We start from the raw sequence: 17,109 nt of genomic DNA on the forward strand, positions 1-17,109 counted from the left end.
TACTGGAATTGTTGGCCTACCCATTAGGCCAGCGCGCCCACCTTTTACCTGAACCGATCTTGACAGCCGACAGCATCGAAGTAACAGGTTAGTCGTTCTGTCACTGCTGGTGAGTAAAAAAAAAAAAAAAGACAGAACATAAACATAAGACTAGATAAGCTCCCACATTTTGTACGGTTTCCATTATAAGATAATAAGAACGATCCAAACTGTTTAATACTCGATTTAATCAAGTTGTGAGCATTCGCGTGTGAGTGGTTGCATTCCACCAAAGTTTGTGGCCAGTTATCTTTCGCGATATAAGAGGTAAATAGCGAGAAATTTCACAGCAATATCGAATTGCTTTTAGGCGCATGTTTTTTAACCTTATTCCTTGTTCAGCTGCGAATCAATTTCTATACGTAGACACAGTGAAATTCGACCTATCAGTTTACGCAGTAAATGGTCGCGAATCTGTGTTCTAAGGTTAAACAGGAATTACTTTTAAGCCCAAATTTAAGGAGAACCGGTGAGAAAATAACGTGGAGTAATTATAAACATACATATCTAAACTAAATTACATTTTTTTGTTTAGGACTAAAATCACTAAAATCATAGTGCCCTAGAACTGAACACGAGAAATATCGAAGGGGAATTAAACGTGAGTAACATAATTATCATTGAGAAACAAACAACGCATAGGAAGTAAATCGAATGAGAAACGGCCAGTTTAATGAATGATTTGATCGAATGAATGGATTAAGTCCATAGAGAGAAAAACAATTACCCAGAGGACAATGAATGAATTATCATCATGAAATTATTATTACCATGAATGAAATATCATTATTATTGTAAATATGAATTATATACTGTTATTATCACCAATGTTGCAACAATCACTATTTTTGTGCTTCATTAGGTTCATGTGAATTGTAGTGCATTTACTATTACTATTATTATTATGTTATATTACTATTATATATATATATCATTAATACCAACATAACTCTGTAATTCAACAGGAAAATTATATTCTCCATTTGACTAAACGGATCAAGTGTATTTAATTCATTTCCGCTGCGGAGAATTATAATTTTGGAATCCCGTTGGAATAAATCCAACATTATATAATTTTCGTTTAAAAACGAAATTAATTGATTCGTGAGCATGTCAAACCGTGGTTCTAAGTCCGATGGTAGCAAGGGCGCATATTCGAAGAATGATGGTAGCGATAAGATGGTAGTGACGGATGAAATGGAGAAAACAGCCGATGGATACGCATGTAAGTCTTGTGGAGGTCCTGATACCGAAGAAATGGTGCAATGTGATCAATGCAACGGATGGGATCATTACGATTGTGTGGGAGTAACAGATGAAGTTGCCAACCAGAGCTGGAGATGTACCAACTGCATGACCGCAAAAGGGTTCCAGCGAACTACGTCAACTTCAAACATACAACCAACATCGAAGGATGCCAAGAAGGAGGCAAAATCCAAACGTACGTCTTCTGTTCAGAAAGCCACAACAGCAGTACCTACTTGTTCATCGCATGACAAAGCATCGATTCACTCTGAGCCATCAAAGTCCTCCAAGCCGATGGAAAGTTGTCCACCTACAGAGACATGTCCACCTAAAAAGAAGTCAGAACCAATGTCGTCGTCGAAACAGTCCGATTCAGTGCTGTTGAAGAAGCCGAAAGAAATTCATCAATCGAGTTTACGCAATGAACAACAGAAAGAAATAGTTTTCACACCGTCAGTTGAAGGAGTTCCTACAATCGAGCTAGAAAGGGCCTTTTCGGAATTGTCATGTTCATCGTCGAAGAGATCCGCCCGTAATCGTGCTAAATTAGAACTCTTGAAGTTGCAGGAAGAAAGGAATTTCGAGGAGAAGCAACAGCTTGAAGAAGAAGAACGCCAACGAGTGGCTACTCTGGCGAAGGCAGAAAAGCACAAGGAGTTTCTAGATAAAAAATATAAAATTCTGGAAAACTTGGCTGAAGAAAAAGGGTCGAGTCGGTGTTCCGGTTCTATCGTTTCAAGAAGTCGAGTAGAGGAATGGGTTGAGTCTTCCAGTCAGGCACAATTGGAAACCGATAAACGTTCATCTGATCCTGCTACTCAGCAGCAAGCTCAACAAGTGGACAATCTAAAAGAACAAACGCAGCAGAAACCGATTCAGCGGCAAGAAGTTCTATTAGAACAGCAGCAACGACAGCAACAACTGCAACAAGAGCAGCTCCAGCAGCAACGGCAAAAACAGTTGCAGAATGAAGAAGAATTCCGACGACATCAACAGCTGCAACGTGAAGAACAACTGTATCAAGAAAAACTTCTGCATGAACGAAGGCAACGGTTACAACAGGACGAAGACCGCATCAACCAACTATGGGAACGACAGTTACTACTAGAAAAACGCTTGCGTGAACAACCATTAACAAACACTATTCAATCTGAAAGTCAAAAGCCTTCCAGACAAATTCTTGCGTTACAATCTAACATCCTTCAGGAGAATCTTGAATCAGATAACCATAACCGAGATTCAGTGCGTAGACAGTCAGGTCAGTTTAGTCCAAATACTCTACCTCAGTCGACGCGAGTTCAACCCGAGATGGCTCACCCCAGTGGGCCTACTATTGGCACTCCAAATGCTACAAACGTTCAGAGATTGCCAGAGAACTCTATGATTGTTGAAGAAGACTACAACCAGTTTCAGTTATCACGCTCTCAGATTGCAGCACGGCAGGCAGTTTCGAAGGACTTGCCTACATTTTCCGGCAATCCGGAAGAATGGCCGATCTTCTTATCCATGTTTAATAGCACGACAGCTATGTGTGGATTCACGGAAGAAGAGAATCTAGTTCGGCTGCAAAGAAGTTTGAAGGGGAAAGCCTATGAGGCTGTTAAATGCAGACTAATGCATCCCGGAAACGTTCAAGGAGTTATGGACACACTGAGAATGTTGTACGGTCAACCAGAAGTCATCGTTCACTCGCTGATTGGGAAGATAAGTTCGTTACCGGCGATTCGTGAGGACCGACTGGAAACCCTAGTAGATTTCGCAGTGAGCGTGCAGAACTTTTGTGCGACAGTCGAATCATGTGGTTTGGAGGAATATATGTACAACGTTGCTTTGTTACATCAATTAGTCAGTAAACTACCACCATCGCTCAAGCTTAACTGGGCTCAACATCGGAAGACGTTTCTCACGGTCAACCTGGTGACCTTCAGTGAATGGGTGTTTACCCTTGCAGAAGCAGCAAGCTCCGTAACGTTTCCCACTGTATCGTTGGAAACAAAACCCAGCCGCAACGATACTCGGCGGAACAAGAAAGGAGACAGTTATCTCAATACGCACTCTGAGACTCCACATGACATGAGTTCTCATACGTCCCCGAAAACGGTAGTACTTTCCACATCAGCACCAAATAAGGAGACTTGTCGAGTGTGCAAAGGAAACTGCAAATCTCCGGACAAGTGCAAGCGCTTTCTAGAGTTCTCCAGAGATTCCAGATGGGCGATAGTCAGGGAGTTTGGACTTTGCCGCACGTGCCTTCGCCAACACAAAGGAAATTGCAAAGCCAAACCATGCGGCAAAGATGGGTGCACATACCGACATCACGAACTGCTACACAACGACCAAAAGACCCAAACATCGACCGGGAACCAAGAATCACTCCAAGCTAGTACTTCTAGACATAGCTGCAACACACATCAGACTACATCAAGCTCTGTGTTATTCCGTTATCTCCCGGTAGTGTTGTCAGGTCCTGGGAAGGAGGTACATACTTATGCCTTTTTGGACGAAGGCTCCGCACTGACGCTCCTGGATCAAGAGCTTGCTGACGAACTGAAGCTAGATGGAACCACTAGTCCACTTTGTCTGCGCTGGACTGGAGGAACACAACGTCATGAGAAGAATTCCAGTATCGTCAAGCTTCACGTTGCTGCAAGACATCACGAAGCCAGAAAGTTTTCCTTAGAGGATGTGCGAACGGTGAGCCAGTTGATGCTACCACGTCAAACCTTGAACCTTGATGAACTTGTGCGTCTGTATCCTCACCTGAAAGGACTGCCGATCGAGTCATACCAAGACGCTCGTCCACGCATCCTAATTGGGATGAAGCATGCACAGCTGGGACTTTCTCTAAAGAGCCGCGAAGGAAAACTGGGTCAACCGATCGCGATGAAGACACGACTAGGGTGGACAGTCTGTGGGGGATTGTGTAATGGGGAGACTCCTAATATGTTTCATTATACGTTTCATGTACATTCGGACAATGATGAATCTGACGAAGATCTACATCGAGCTGTGAAGGAGTATTTTTCTATCGACAGCATTGGAGTTTGTAAGCCAGCTAAGTTACTCCTATCGTTTGAAGATGAGCGAGCTAGGTCTCTCTTAGAGTCCCGTACGCGTTTTAACGGCGAACGGTATGAAACAGGCTTACTTTTTCGATACGATGATTTCCGTCTACCTGATAGCCGAGAAATGGCGCTACGTCGGCATCGATCTCTGGAGAAACGCATGGCGAAAGATCAACGGCTGGCGGAAGTTCTACAGAAGAAAATTTCAGACTATACTACAAAAGGTTATATCCACAAGTTATCCAACGATGAAGTCAAACAACATTGCAGCGACACCTGGTTCCTGCCAGTATTCCCAGTCACCAATCCAAACAAACCCGAAAAAGTGAGAATAGTGTGGGACGCAGCTGCAAAAGTTCATGGGAAGTCACTGAATTCCGTTCTACTAAAGGGGCCCGATTTGCTCTCCTCTCTGTTCGAAATTCTACTCCGTTTTCGCATTCATCCTGTTGCAGTAACTGCAGACATCCGCGAAATGTTTCATCAAGTGTTGATACGTGAAGAAGACCAACGATACCAATGCTTCTTTTGGACGGATGAACAGGGGAATCTAGCAGTATACAAAATGAAAGTAATGACATTTGGGGCATGCTGTTCTCCGAGTAGCGCTCAATACGTGAAGAACATAAATGCAGAACGGTTCAAGAGTGAATACCCGGCGGCATACGAGGCCATCACGAAATCACACTACGTCGATGACCTGTTAATCAGTGTCGCTTCTGAGGACGAAGCCATACAGATAGCGAAGGATGTTAGGCACGTGCATGCACAAAGCGGGTTCGAGATTCGAAACTGGATCAGCAACTCCAGACGGGTAACGTCAGCACTACAAGAAGTAAACATGGAGGAGAAATGTCTTGACCTATCATCAGAACTGTCTACAGAGAAGGTCCTAGGTATGTGGTGGAATACAACGTCTGACGCATTCACGTACAAAATCGGTTGGACTCGTTTTGACGGAGCTCTGTTAAATGGTCAACGACGACCTACAAAGCGCGAGGTTCTACGGATTCTCATGTCTATATTCGATCCACTTGGACTGATTGCTCACTTTCTAGCGTACTTGAAAACCTTGTTGCAAGATATCTGGAGATCCGGTATTGAATGGGACGAAGAAATAAACGACGTTGCATTCACGGATTGGCTCACCTGGCTGAAAGTCTTGCCCAATGTCGAAAACGTTCACATCGCCCGGTCCTACAGTGTCAGATATCCATTCACCAAAGCGGACGAAATACAACTGCATACTTTCGTAGATGCAGGGAAAAATGGAATGGCAGCTGCATGTTTTCTTCGCCTTGCCAAGAATAGTATAATTCATTGTTCACTTATCACCTCTAAAACCAAAGTCGCACCGCTGAAACTCACATCGATTCCTCGACTGGAACTACAAGCAGCGTTGATAGGGACACGGCTCAGTCGAACAGTTATCAACAAACTTGGGATACGAATCTCTAGGAAGTTTTACTGGTCAGATTCGAGAGATGTTTTATGTTGGATTAACTCCGATCATCGTCGATATACTCAATTTGTCGGGTTCAGGATAACGGAGATCCTAGAGACTACGGAAGCACAGGAATGGCGATACGTACCAAGCAAACTAAACGTTGCCGACGATGGCACCAAGTGGGACAAACAACCTGATTTATCTCCCGACAGCAGGTGGTTCAATGGACCAGATTTCCTATGGACAACCGAAGACAAGTGGCCACAGTTAGGAATCCGGAACAAATCCACAGATGTTGAACTCGTAGCAAGCCTTTCCCTCCACTACGCTCTCTATGAACCGATTGTCCTCATCGCTGACTATTCTAGTTGGGTTCGGTTGAGAAATGTTGTAGCACGTGTGTTACGGTTCATAAAAAATTTGCGATCCAAGCAACGGAAACATCCAATCATCACAGGACCACTCGTCGGAAATGAACTCTGCGCTGCTGAAGCTTATTTGATTCGTCTCGCGCAACAAGAAGGTTACCCCGAGGAAGTCTCCGTTTTCCTGAGTTCAAGGCAGAAGGAAGACGGCTCAACAACGACCCTTCGGAAATCAAGCTCACTCTACAAGCTGACACCATGGCTGGACGAATGTGGCATTCTACGAATGAGAACTCGTATCGCAGCCTGTCAATATGCAACTGAAGATGCGAAGAAACCCATCATCCTACCAAGCAAGCACCATATCACTACCCTTATAATTTCGCACTACCACAACGAATATCATCACCAAAACCACGAAACGGTGATAAACGAACTGCGACAGAGATATCAAATCAAGCATCTACGCTCGCGCTTTCAACAAGTATGCAGAGATTGCCAGAGATGCAAGGTTGAACATGCCGCACCAAACCCTCCACTCATGGCAGATCTACCTCCTGGACGCCTGGCAGCATTCTCACGCCCGTTCACGCACACAGGAATAGACTACTTCGGCCCAATCGAAGTAGTCGTTGGAAGGAGAGTCGAGAAACGTTGGGGAATGCTAGCGACCTGCTTGACCGTTCGAGCGATACATATAGAAGTAGTACACTCAATGACTACTAGTTCTTGTATCATGGCAATCCACAATTTCATCGCTAGGCGCGGGCAACCCTGTAAATTCTACAGCGATCGGGGAACTAATTTCGTCGGGGCCGAGCGAGAACTGAAGAAGATGAGAGAAACGATCGATCATAACGTTATTATGAAAGAGTTTACCAATACCAAGACTGAGTGGTTGTTTAATCCACCATTGGCGCCACACATGGGCGGAAGCTGGGAGCGACTTATTCGTACAGTAAAGAACAACTTAATGGCCGTCTGCACAACGAAAAAGCCATCTGATGAAGTACTGCGTAACACACTAATCGAAATTGAAAACGTGGTTAATTCCCGTCCGCTTACGCACGTGCCGTCAGACGAAGACTCTGCTCCCGCTCTCACACCGAACCACTTCCTATTGGGATCGTCCAACGGAAACAAACCGCTCGTCACGATTAACAACTCTGGGCTCACCTTGAAGCAGAACTGGTGCACTTCCCAGGTCCTGGCAAATCTGTTTTGGAAGCGATGGCTTACGGATTATTTGCCCGAAGTCACCCGTCGAACCAAATGGTTCCATGCAGTGAAACCTATCACCAGTGGAGATATCGTAGTCATCGTTGATCCCAAGATGCCCCGAAATTGCTGGCCCAAAGGAAGAGTCATCAATACAATCCTCGGACGAGACGGACAGGTACGGTCTGCAACCGTACAGACAGCCGCTGGAATCTACGAGCGCCCGGCCGCCAAGCTGGCGGTGCTAGATGTTCAGCGCGTCGAGTCGTAAGCCAACCGGAAGTTGGCGTACCTTGGGGGGAGTGTTGGCCTACCCATTAGGCCAGCGCGCCCACCTTTCACCTGAACCGATCTTGACAGCCGACAGCATCGAAGTAACAGGTTAGTCGTTACTGGTGAGTAAAAAAAAAAAAAGACAGAACATAAACATAAGACTAGATAAGCTCCCACATTTTGTACGGTTTCCATTATAAGATAATAAGAACGATCCAAACTGTTTAATACTCGATTTAATCAAGTTGTGAGCATTCGCGTGTGAGTGGTTGCATTCCACCAAAGTTTGTGGCCAGTTATCTTTCGCGATATAAGAGGTAAATAGCGAGAAATTTCACAGCAATATCGAATTGCTTTTAGGCGCATGTTTTTTAACCTTATTCCTTGTTCAGCTGCGAATCAATTTCTATACGTAGACACAGTGAAATTCGACCTATCAGTTTACGCAGTAAATGGTCGCGAATCTGTGTTCTAAGGTTAAACAGGAATTACTTTTAAGCCCAAATTGAGAAAATGAGTGAGAAAACGGTGAGAAAATAACGTGGAGTAATTATAAACATACATATCTAAACTAAATTACATTTTTTTTGTTTAGGACTAAAATCACTAAAATCATAGTGCCCTAGAACTGAACACGAGAAATATCGAAGGGGAATTAAACGTGAGTAACATAATTATCATTGAGAAACAAACAACGCATAGGAAGTAAATCGAATGAGAAACGGCCAGTTTAATGAATGATTTGATCGAATGAATGGATTAAGTCCATAGAGAGAAAAACAATTACCCAGAGGACAATGAATGAATTATCATCATGAAATTATTATTACCATGAATGAAATATCATTATTATTGTAAATATGAATTATATACTGTTATTATCACCAATGTTGCAACAATCACTATTTTTGTGCTTCATTAGGTTCATGTGAATTGTAGTGCATTTACTATTACTATTATTATTATGTTATATTACTATTATTATATATATATCATTAATACCAACATAACTCTGTAATTCAACAGGAAAATTATATTCTCCATTTGACTAAACGGATCAAGTGTATTTAATTCATTTCCGCTGCGGAGAATTATAATTTTGGAATCCCGTTGGAATAAATCCAACAGGAATACTATTTACCAAATTCTGCTGAACGGTTTTCTCGGTATTTTTCCATGTTTTCGAAATTGCAACCTTGAGCTCTTCAAGGTTTCCCTCAGTGTAGATTCTGCGCATAAGGATTTCCCTAAAATTTTCGACAGGATTCAAGTCTGGAGAGCGAGCCGGCCAGTCCAAAAAAAAAAATAAGTTTTTGGTCCTTAACCCATTGCTAAGTTTCCTTGCTGGTATGAATAGTAGCATTGTTTTGCTGGAATGTGAATTTTTTGTGACGATATCCACGCAAAAACGGTAGGAGAGAGGATTCCAGAACATGTATGTAATCCTTGAATGATGTGAAAGCTATCTTGAGCTTTCCGGTTGCACAGAATCCCGCCCAAACCATGCATGAGCCTCCATCAAAATTCCTGGTTGAAGAATACTGCTCCTCCTTCCGTAAATCACGCCAGTACCCGTTGAAACCATCAGGACTGTCCAAATTGAACTTTTTTTCGTCACTGAAGATAATCTATGTATTATTTTGAAAACATTCTTTATCTTAACATACTATGCCTTACTGTCGGTTCACGTGAATTTTGGCAAAACTCAGACTTCTTTCGATGTGAGATGGAGTAAGATTAGGAGCTTTAACCTTTAAAGCCGTCTTTATGTGAGGACTTTCTACCAAAACTTGACAAATTGTTACCCGAGAATCATTTAAATTCAAATATTGCAGTATTTGCATAAGCGAGGTATTCGAAGCTGTTCTAACTATTTCCCACTTATCGCGGTCAGAGAGCTTCGATTCATGTAGAGCTCTCTTCACCTTACCGTGTCCGTGAGGATTTGCCATATTGTTGAGCACTACTCGATAGGATCGTCCAATCCGGCGAGCAATTTCTCTGATGTCAACATTTTCTTGGTGAAATGCATCAACTTGGTTTTCTTCTCTCTCCGTGAGCACTTTTCCCTTCGGCATTTTCCAGATTTATAGATAAAACAACTTAAACAACTGAAAATGTAACTGGCCTTATACAAACTTGACACTTGAAAAATACAAAAACATTTCTTTACGCTCAGCGCTTGCACATACACATATGGAAGTCATACAGTGTATGGTAGTCACCAATACCAATACAATTGAATATAAATTGAAGCATTGTTTGTTTAAAATGAAACAAAGCAACAAGATCGTTACCTGGATTTATAGAAGTTGAACAGAGCGTACTGCCAGGAGGCCGGTGAATACTGCCTTCAATCCACGATGTACCAAAAATACCGAAAGGTAAAGGTCGCAACATGATGGCGTGGGGCAGCATTTTTTAAACTGGAATATGGTATCGACTGTCGAAAGATTTCACTTAACGTGATGCTTCCTTATGGCGAAGATAACCCGCCGCATACAGAAGTGAAAACCTTTTTTCAAACCCATTTTAACAAAATAACTATTGAAAACTTTATAATTGACCATATTGCAATAGATTTTCAGGGAGTGTCCAAATGTAAAAATGTCGTAAAACCAACAAACAATGACTGGAAACTCAAAAATGAACTGTGGGAGTTATTGACATAAATGAATATCGATTTTGTCTACTTTGGAATAGCGTGTGTGCATTCTCTATATAAAATTAAAATGCAAATGTATTTCAATTTATTAATATTTTCATCATCACTGTAAATATAGACAAATTTATTCGAAATGAAAAGGAACTTAGATCCTTTATTCCAGTAGCTCTCTAGTTCGGAACACAATCAAAACAGAGAGCGTTGAAATCCAAATGGTGAGCGAAAAGAGACGGAGAGAAAGAGCGAACTCTACTCGAAGGCAGGCAGATGAAACCGTTCTACTGCAGTTAGTTCAAATGGTTTACTTGGATCGCGCGCGTCCCGGGTTTATTATTGCGCTTACCCGCTCTTAATATTACTTATGCTCACAGTCAATTTTCAGGAGCAGCATAACTTTCTACCCGAGCACAAGAACATTCTTGGGCAGATTATTGTCGAGCCCTTTTTTGTATCAGATCGGTTTCGTATGGTGTCTGCGAAGTGAAATTCAGTGCAATTGAATAATAACCCTCAGTGGGGTACTCGCCGAAACGTTAGTGTTCTAATTTTTGTGACAAACCCATCTCGATGAAATAAACAGCAGGAAGCTCCTCGCAGACGCCATCAAAATGATTTCGAGCTACTTTGAAATTTTGCTCATCTGTGGCATAATTCTGGTGCCAATCCTCTATGAAACATCGCATAAATTTCGGTACCACTTCAAATTTTTCGTGTACTATATTGTGGTCATCCTAATCTCATTAATGCTGATACCGGTGACATTGTTGCGGCCTAAGAATGTACGAAATCTAGTGTAAGTATTTCATTGGAACCAAAACGCAAAGAAAAAGTTGTATCCTGTAACTTTGTGTGCGTCCTAGAGAGGGGAGCCGAAAAATCGATATTATTGGCCTGGGGCATAGGGCACAGAAAAACTAACAATAAACATTGAGTTCAGCTCGCGATGGACCTGCTTCGATCGATTTTATCTACTCTTTCTTTTGCTTTCAGCAAGAACATCCATTCAACTTATCGCTGAAGTTTCGCTGACAATTTCTCAGTGGGCGTTTCATTTGATATTTGTTTTTAGAACCGGCGTAGGAAATGTGCGAGGTTCATTCATCGTTGTACATACGGGTGGGATAAGCAATTCAAACCCGGTTGTGTTTAATATAGATATTTACTCCGCGACATATAGACGGGGGTGCACTGCAGTATGTCTACTTGGCTGCGAACGAGCATAATTTGAATCAATAGCAAGCGCGCTGAGGATGATGATAATGAATGATGTCGCTGACTGCCGGTATATACCTACTACTCGTACTATTCGGATTCATGCTGGGTTTTGGAATTCAGTTTAATTCATTATTCGTTTTACTGGTTTTTTTAAAAAAACAGTGGGATGAGTTGGATGGGATGGTGGGATGATGAGTTTTGCTTTAATTTTTGTTTTTCAGTTCATAGAAATTCTATTAAAAGTGTTGTTCATCGTTAGCTGCAATTTTTCTTTCATCTTTCAAGCAGCATACAGATTCTGTCTTGAAAACATTTTACGAATCAATAATCGAAGACGGGACGAATAAAATTTTTGGCTTTTCTGTAAGACTATGAGTCATCCGAAACACGGACTAGTCGCGGGAGCAATGTGAACTATTCAGCCGGCTTCAAACTTTTTTTTCACGACTTTTGTAATAATCGACCAATTGTTCGTAGGCATCATGTCATGTTTCTCGGCTTAACCCTTTAACGGGCCGTGGAAACTAGCTAACGAATCGACTCCAGCTTCAGAGAACATAATCCTTACATGAGGAATAACACATATCAACATTAAAAAAAATTTTAACTATTGAAACAGTTGAAAAAATTGGTGGCAATATAGCTGCCACTGCCCGGCTAGCGCAAAATGTTGGTGGCAATATAGTTGCCACTGCCCGGCTAGCGTAAAATGTTGGTGGCAATATAGCTGCCACCTGCCCGTAAAAGGGCTAGTGTTAGATGTTGGTGGCAATATAGCTGCCACTGCCCGGCTAGCGCAAAATGTTGGTGGCAATATAGATGCCACCTGCCCGGTTAGCGTAAAATGTTGGTGGCAATATAGCTGCCACCTGCCCGTAAAAGGGCTAGTGTTAGATGTTGGTGGCAATATAGTTGCCACCTGCCCGGTTAGCGTAAAATGTTGGTGGCAATATAGATGCCACCTGCCCGTCTAGCGGAAAACACTTGATGGTGAAAATTATCTTTTTGTAATTGAATTTTTGATGTTAGATTCAACAAAAACAACTAATAAAACTCATGATCAGACTCAACAGGTCCTAAACAATTCATATGCATTGAAAACTTAAGCAAAAAGACTGTATTTCAATGACTTTACGGGAAATTTGCTGTGGCTGCTATAAATCGAGAGTTGTTAACACAAAAATGGCTCAAAAATGAATAGTTTTTGATTTTTTCGTGCTTAAAAAAATCAGGCATGTTGCTAGACATCAGAACAAGTTACTACATAAGGTTTGAAGTGATAATTTATTGTTAAAGAAGAGAAAAAAATAAAATCGTTGGTGGCAATATAGATGCCGGCACCCGTTAAAGGGTTAATCCTTTATAAGGCCGATGAAAATAGGCAAGGGATCGACTTCAACTTTAGAGAACATAATCCTTACATGAGGAAGAAAGCTTTGAGAAAGCAAAGCTTAGCTTTGAAAAAAATTTACCAATTGAAGCAGTTGAAAAAAATGGTGGCAATATACAGTGTCAGACAAAACATTAAGACTAGGTATTGTTAACCGGTTTTGCCGTTACCGGTAATACCGGATCATTTTCCGTTATCAAATTACCGGTAATTTTGGTTTTTTTTTACACCATAAATAATATGTGCCTTCAAAATATTATTCGAGAATCAAATAAGATCGAAAAATACAACTGACAGTAATGCGCTGATTCTACGACCTCCGAACTTCAGTTCAAAAATCGCTGCTCGATCTGAAAACGAAACACAAGATAAGCTGCAGCGATGAAGAACTGACAGCGGTAAAGGAATTGATTGATACCCTCGAACCAGCTCTGGTCGCTTTTGAACTGCTATTGCGGAAGAAATGCACCTGACGAAAAATGAAGCTGACGTAAGATTGCATTTTATACTAGAACGCCTATCGGAGAAACCATCAGAAATTTCGAAGCAGCTGCTTGAAGTCCTCATTGGAAGGATTGCAGAAAGACGTTTCGTATATGCAGATTTGTTCCCGTATATGAATAATCATTCTGCTCGTGGTCGTGACACAATTAATGATGACTTTTGACGTAGAACTACGTCTTTCATTAAGGGTGCCAAATCAGAAAACAGGTCACATTTTTATGAAATAAGGTTAACGTTAATAACTATTTTTGCCGCAAACGGATTTTAACGATTTACATATCAAACGAATCGGAAATTCCCTAAAATTTGTTTGATATGCTATACATTACAATCCCATGGTGTGTAAATGGTTAAAGTTCTTGTAAACTATAAGCGTTTCCATTTTCCCATACATCTGTTCTGTCCATTCGTGTGCTTTCCCGAATAGAGCTGTCAATAAAGGGCAACATATGGACGAGCAATGAAGGTGAAATCGTTAGATTTAAAGTCTACGTGAACAAAGGAAAACAAGAACGAAGGGGAATATTTGCCTAGAGTATAAACAGTGGATCTCGCTGAGGCAAACTTTCATTCTTCGTGAGGACACCGACTGAACAACATCGTTGCTGGGCGAGCTGGACGGTGAGGAGTGGAGGAGTAATACGAGGAAAAAATAAAGTTTTCCAAGAGCCTTTTTGAAGATTAGAGACGAATGAACTAAAGAAGCTTAAAGTCTCACATGTCTTAGTTTCGGATTGAGCTGCCGACGCGACGCGATTACTGACTCGCTGATGTCTCTAGCATTGCAATAATTGCATCAAACTGACGCCATTGTATTAATGGTGTTGGGAATCATCAAGCTAGGCAATCGTCAGCTCACAAAGGAAATAAATATTCTGGAATTATGTCAGTGATTTGGTTTCGCTTGCCAGGAGCAATACTTTCCCCACTAAGGATGATAACTGCGCTTATTTCGAGCATGTATTGTTCTGCGAGGACAAGCATGAATAATTAAACAATAATCGTCAAATGATTCTACAAGAAGAAAACTATTTTAGGGTGACAAAACTGGTAGAATGGTTGTAGCATTATAAAATAATATTCGCAGTTATAAACAAGCGACTTGAATTAAACTACAGCGTAGTTCTACGTCAACAATGCGGTCGTGTCTTGGACACAACCTCCTATAATTTTTTTGTTCTTGACTTGATCAAATTTGACGATGATGATATTGCTTGATTACCTGGACAACAGGAGAAAAAATCCACTGGACGATGCGAAACCTGCAGAACAGTTGAGCATCAAGGAAAAGCTTGAACGACGATTGCAACAAAGAGCATCAGAGGCAAATACATGACAATAGCATTCGATGCTCTTCGTACTGTACGCCCAACATAATTGGACTCTGAATGGTCGTTTTCCTCTTTTGGAAATTTTGTTAATGAGATCCAATCTAGATTAGAAACGACAAAATCAACATTCTCTGTGTCCTTAGATATTACTTCAATCGGCAAAAACTTACAAAATGTTTTTTTTGTAAACTAATCATTATAAGTAAAAGCCGTTTTTTCATGAAAATGGTTCATTTTGAAGTATGTTTTTTACCGGTAATTTACCGATTTTACCGGTAGTGAAATTTTCATTACCGAATAACCGGTTATTGAAATTTTGGCCAGCCATCTTATCGCTTGATACCTCATACGGTGTCAGGGCCGGGCAAAAATATCAAACCCTAACGGGGGAGATACTGCCTCGCCCTATGCGGTTAAGTCAATGCTCTCCTAGAGCCTGGGCTGCCGTTCCTCTCACCATCAGCTGTAGGATAAAACGGTTTGTGGTGGTGAACGAGGCCCTACGTACTGACTTTGCTAACAAACGCATTGCCCATAATGACGGGTCTGTCACTGATGACGCCTCAGCCATTGGGATACTCGAGGGAAATGCTAAGACCAGCATTAGAGTTCCCAATGAGTTTAGCATTTTCCCGTGTGAAGCTCTCACCATTGAGTTGCGTTAGATGCTAATAGCGTCGTTGTTTGTTCGGATTCGGCGAGCGTCCTCAAAGCTGCAGAGGGTAGTAAAATCAAACAGAAACCATCATTCAAGAAATTGAAGAGCAGCTGAGAGGTAGTAGTGCGACCCTATGTTGGATTCCGGGTCACACCGGGATTCCAGGGAACGAGAAAGCCGATCGGCTTGCTAACGAACGGCGGAGAGGCTCCATTACCACTATGGGTATACCTGGTAAGGACCTCATTAGAAGGGCGAACAATTCCATTCTCCTCACTTGGGAGGCTGAATGAAATCGTGAAAGTGACCTGCAGTTTCGTAGAATTAAAGCATCAACCGGCAAACTGATGGATAGAGCCAACACGTATGAACAGCGAATTCTCTCGCGTCTACGTATCGGGCATACGTGGTTGACTCACAACTTCCTAGCAAAGAAAGAAGAGCCCCCTACCTGTTGCGGCACCCGCCTGACAGTGGGACATATTCTAATGGAATGCATGCGATCTGCGGACCTTCGTAGGAGGTACGGCTTAACCGACGACCTAGATGTCGTTTTGAAAAACGACATACGGAAAGAAAGAGACACTCTGGATTTCCTTAAAGAGGCTAATCTGATTCATTACATTTGATACAGCAATCGAATTTGAACTGTTACAGCCTGATATTACGTACCAAGGTATTCTAAAAGAGGCTACTGTGCGCACCTGAAATGATTACCTACAAGTATTGTGTAACTTTGAGTGGTTGTTCCGGTGTGTAAGGGGGAATAAAGAGACGAATGACTGTCATACAGCTCATAGTCTCTATAATTCAAAACAACAACTCACCCCAGACGGTTTGTCTGCGAGGCAAAGAAACATGAGGAGAATAAGCTTAAGGAAAGCCATCCAAACTTTAAACGAAGTTTTGCATCAGTTTTCCGATCAAACGCATTCGAGATTGTCGCCAATGCTGTGGATGAAAAGCTGCTTGGACCAAAATTTACTTTTTGTATTACGGCAGCATCGACATTTAAATCGTTTCTGCATGAATATCAGACAGAGGCACCGATGGTTCGTTCCTTTTCGATGGCATAACGGGACTTATAAGAGCTGTTATGGAGTAAATTATGACGCCCGAATGACTGAAAAGGGAATCCGAATCACTTGTTTGAACATGAACTCACAGAAACCAATCTACTGCTACCTGGAAGAATTGCATGTAGTGGGAGTCTTTATAATAAATCAAGGCTCTGGAGTAAATATGGGACGCAGTTTAAAGAAAAAGGAATCAGATTAAGCGTCATTAGTGCTATTTGCTTCGTGTTATTTACTTCATCTCGTCTCATATGCTCCTATTTTTGCTAAGCATTTTTGTACAGCGTTATTTCAACTAGACAAGATTTCTGTGTTATTTTATTTGCGATAATTAATGAAATAATAAAGCACGGATGAAAATAACAATACCATGCCATCGTTCATAACATCCTTACCACAATGTAAAAAATGAAGATTTTCTAAACTTTTCAGCGTAGAAAGAATACTTGAAACTGGGAAATTTGAAGAAAAATTCTGTTTTTTCAAAAAATTCAAACGAATTTCAAACCGAAAAAACAAGACATCGTCATTTTACTCGCTGCGCCATCTGGTTGTGAATCTAAAGTAGATTCGTCAATGATGTTTATGCTTGCTGACAATTTCGTAGTCCTACGTCGA

The 17,109-nt window shown here is 41.6% G+C and overlaps 2 protein-coding genes and 1 long non-coding RNA gene across 3 annotated transcripts in view; all 3 read left to right on the forward strand.

Annotated features, from left to right (window-relative positions):
- Nucleotides 1-145: 145 nt before the first annotated feature.
- Nucleotides 146-766, forward strand: LOC129775746 (uncharacterized). Its single transcript, XR_008743003.1, has 3 exons — nucleotides 146-306; nucleotides 382-508; nucleotides 575-766. It is a non-coding gene; the product is annotated as an uncharacterized LOC129775746 (long non-coding RNA).
- A 383-nt stretch (nucleotides 767-1,149) lies between these two features.
- LOC129774423 (uncharacterized) lies at nucleotides 1,150-7,650 on the forward strand. The gene has a single exon (XM_055778159.1). The coding sequence runs from the start codon at nucleotides 1,150-1,152 to the stop codon at nucleotides 7,648-7,650; it is 6,501 nt and encodes a 2,166-aa protein (XP_055634134.1).
- A 2,966-nt stretch (nucleotides 7,651-10,616) lies between these two features.
- The window catches only part of LOC129775742 (1-acyl-sn-glycerol-3-phosphate acyltransferase alpha), a 34,381-nt gene continuing 27,888 nt past the window's right edge, over nucleotides 10,617-17,109 (forward strand). The window contains exon 1 of the mRNA XM_055780810.1: nucleotides 10,617-11,110. The gene's annotated coding sequence lies outside the window, so the exon portion shown is untranslated. The remainder of the gene's footprint in view (nucleotides 11,111-17,109) is intronic.

The sequence above is a fragment of the Toxorhynchites rutilus genome, chromosome 3 (assembly GCF_029784135.1).
Source record: "Toxorhynchites rutilus septentrionalis strain SRP chromosome 3, ASM2978413v1, whole genome shotgun sequence".
NCBI classification, from domain to species: Eukaryota; Metazoa; Arthropoda; class Insecta; order Diptera; family Culicidae; genus Toxorhynchites; species Toxorhynchites rutilus.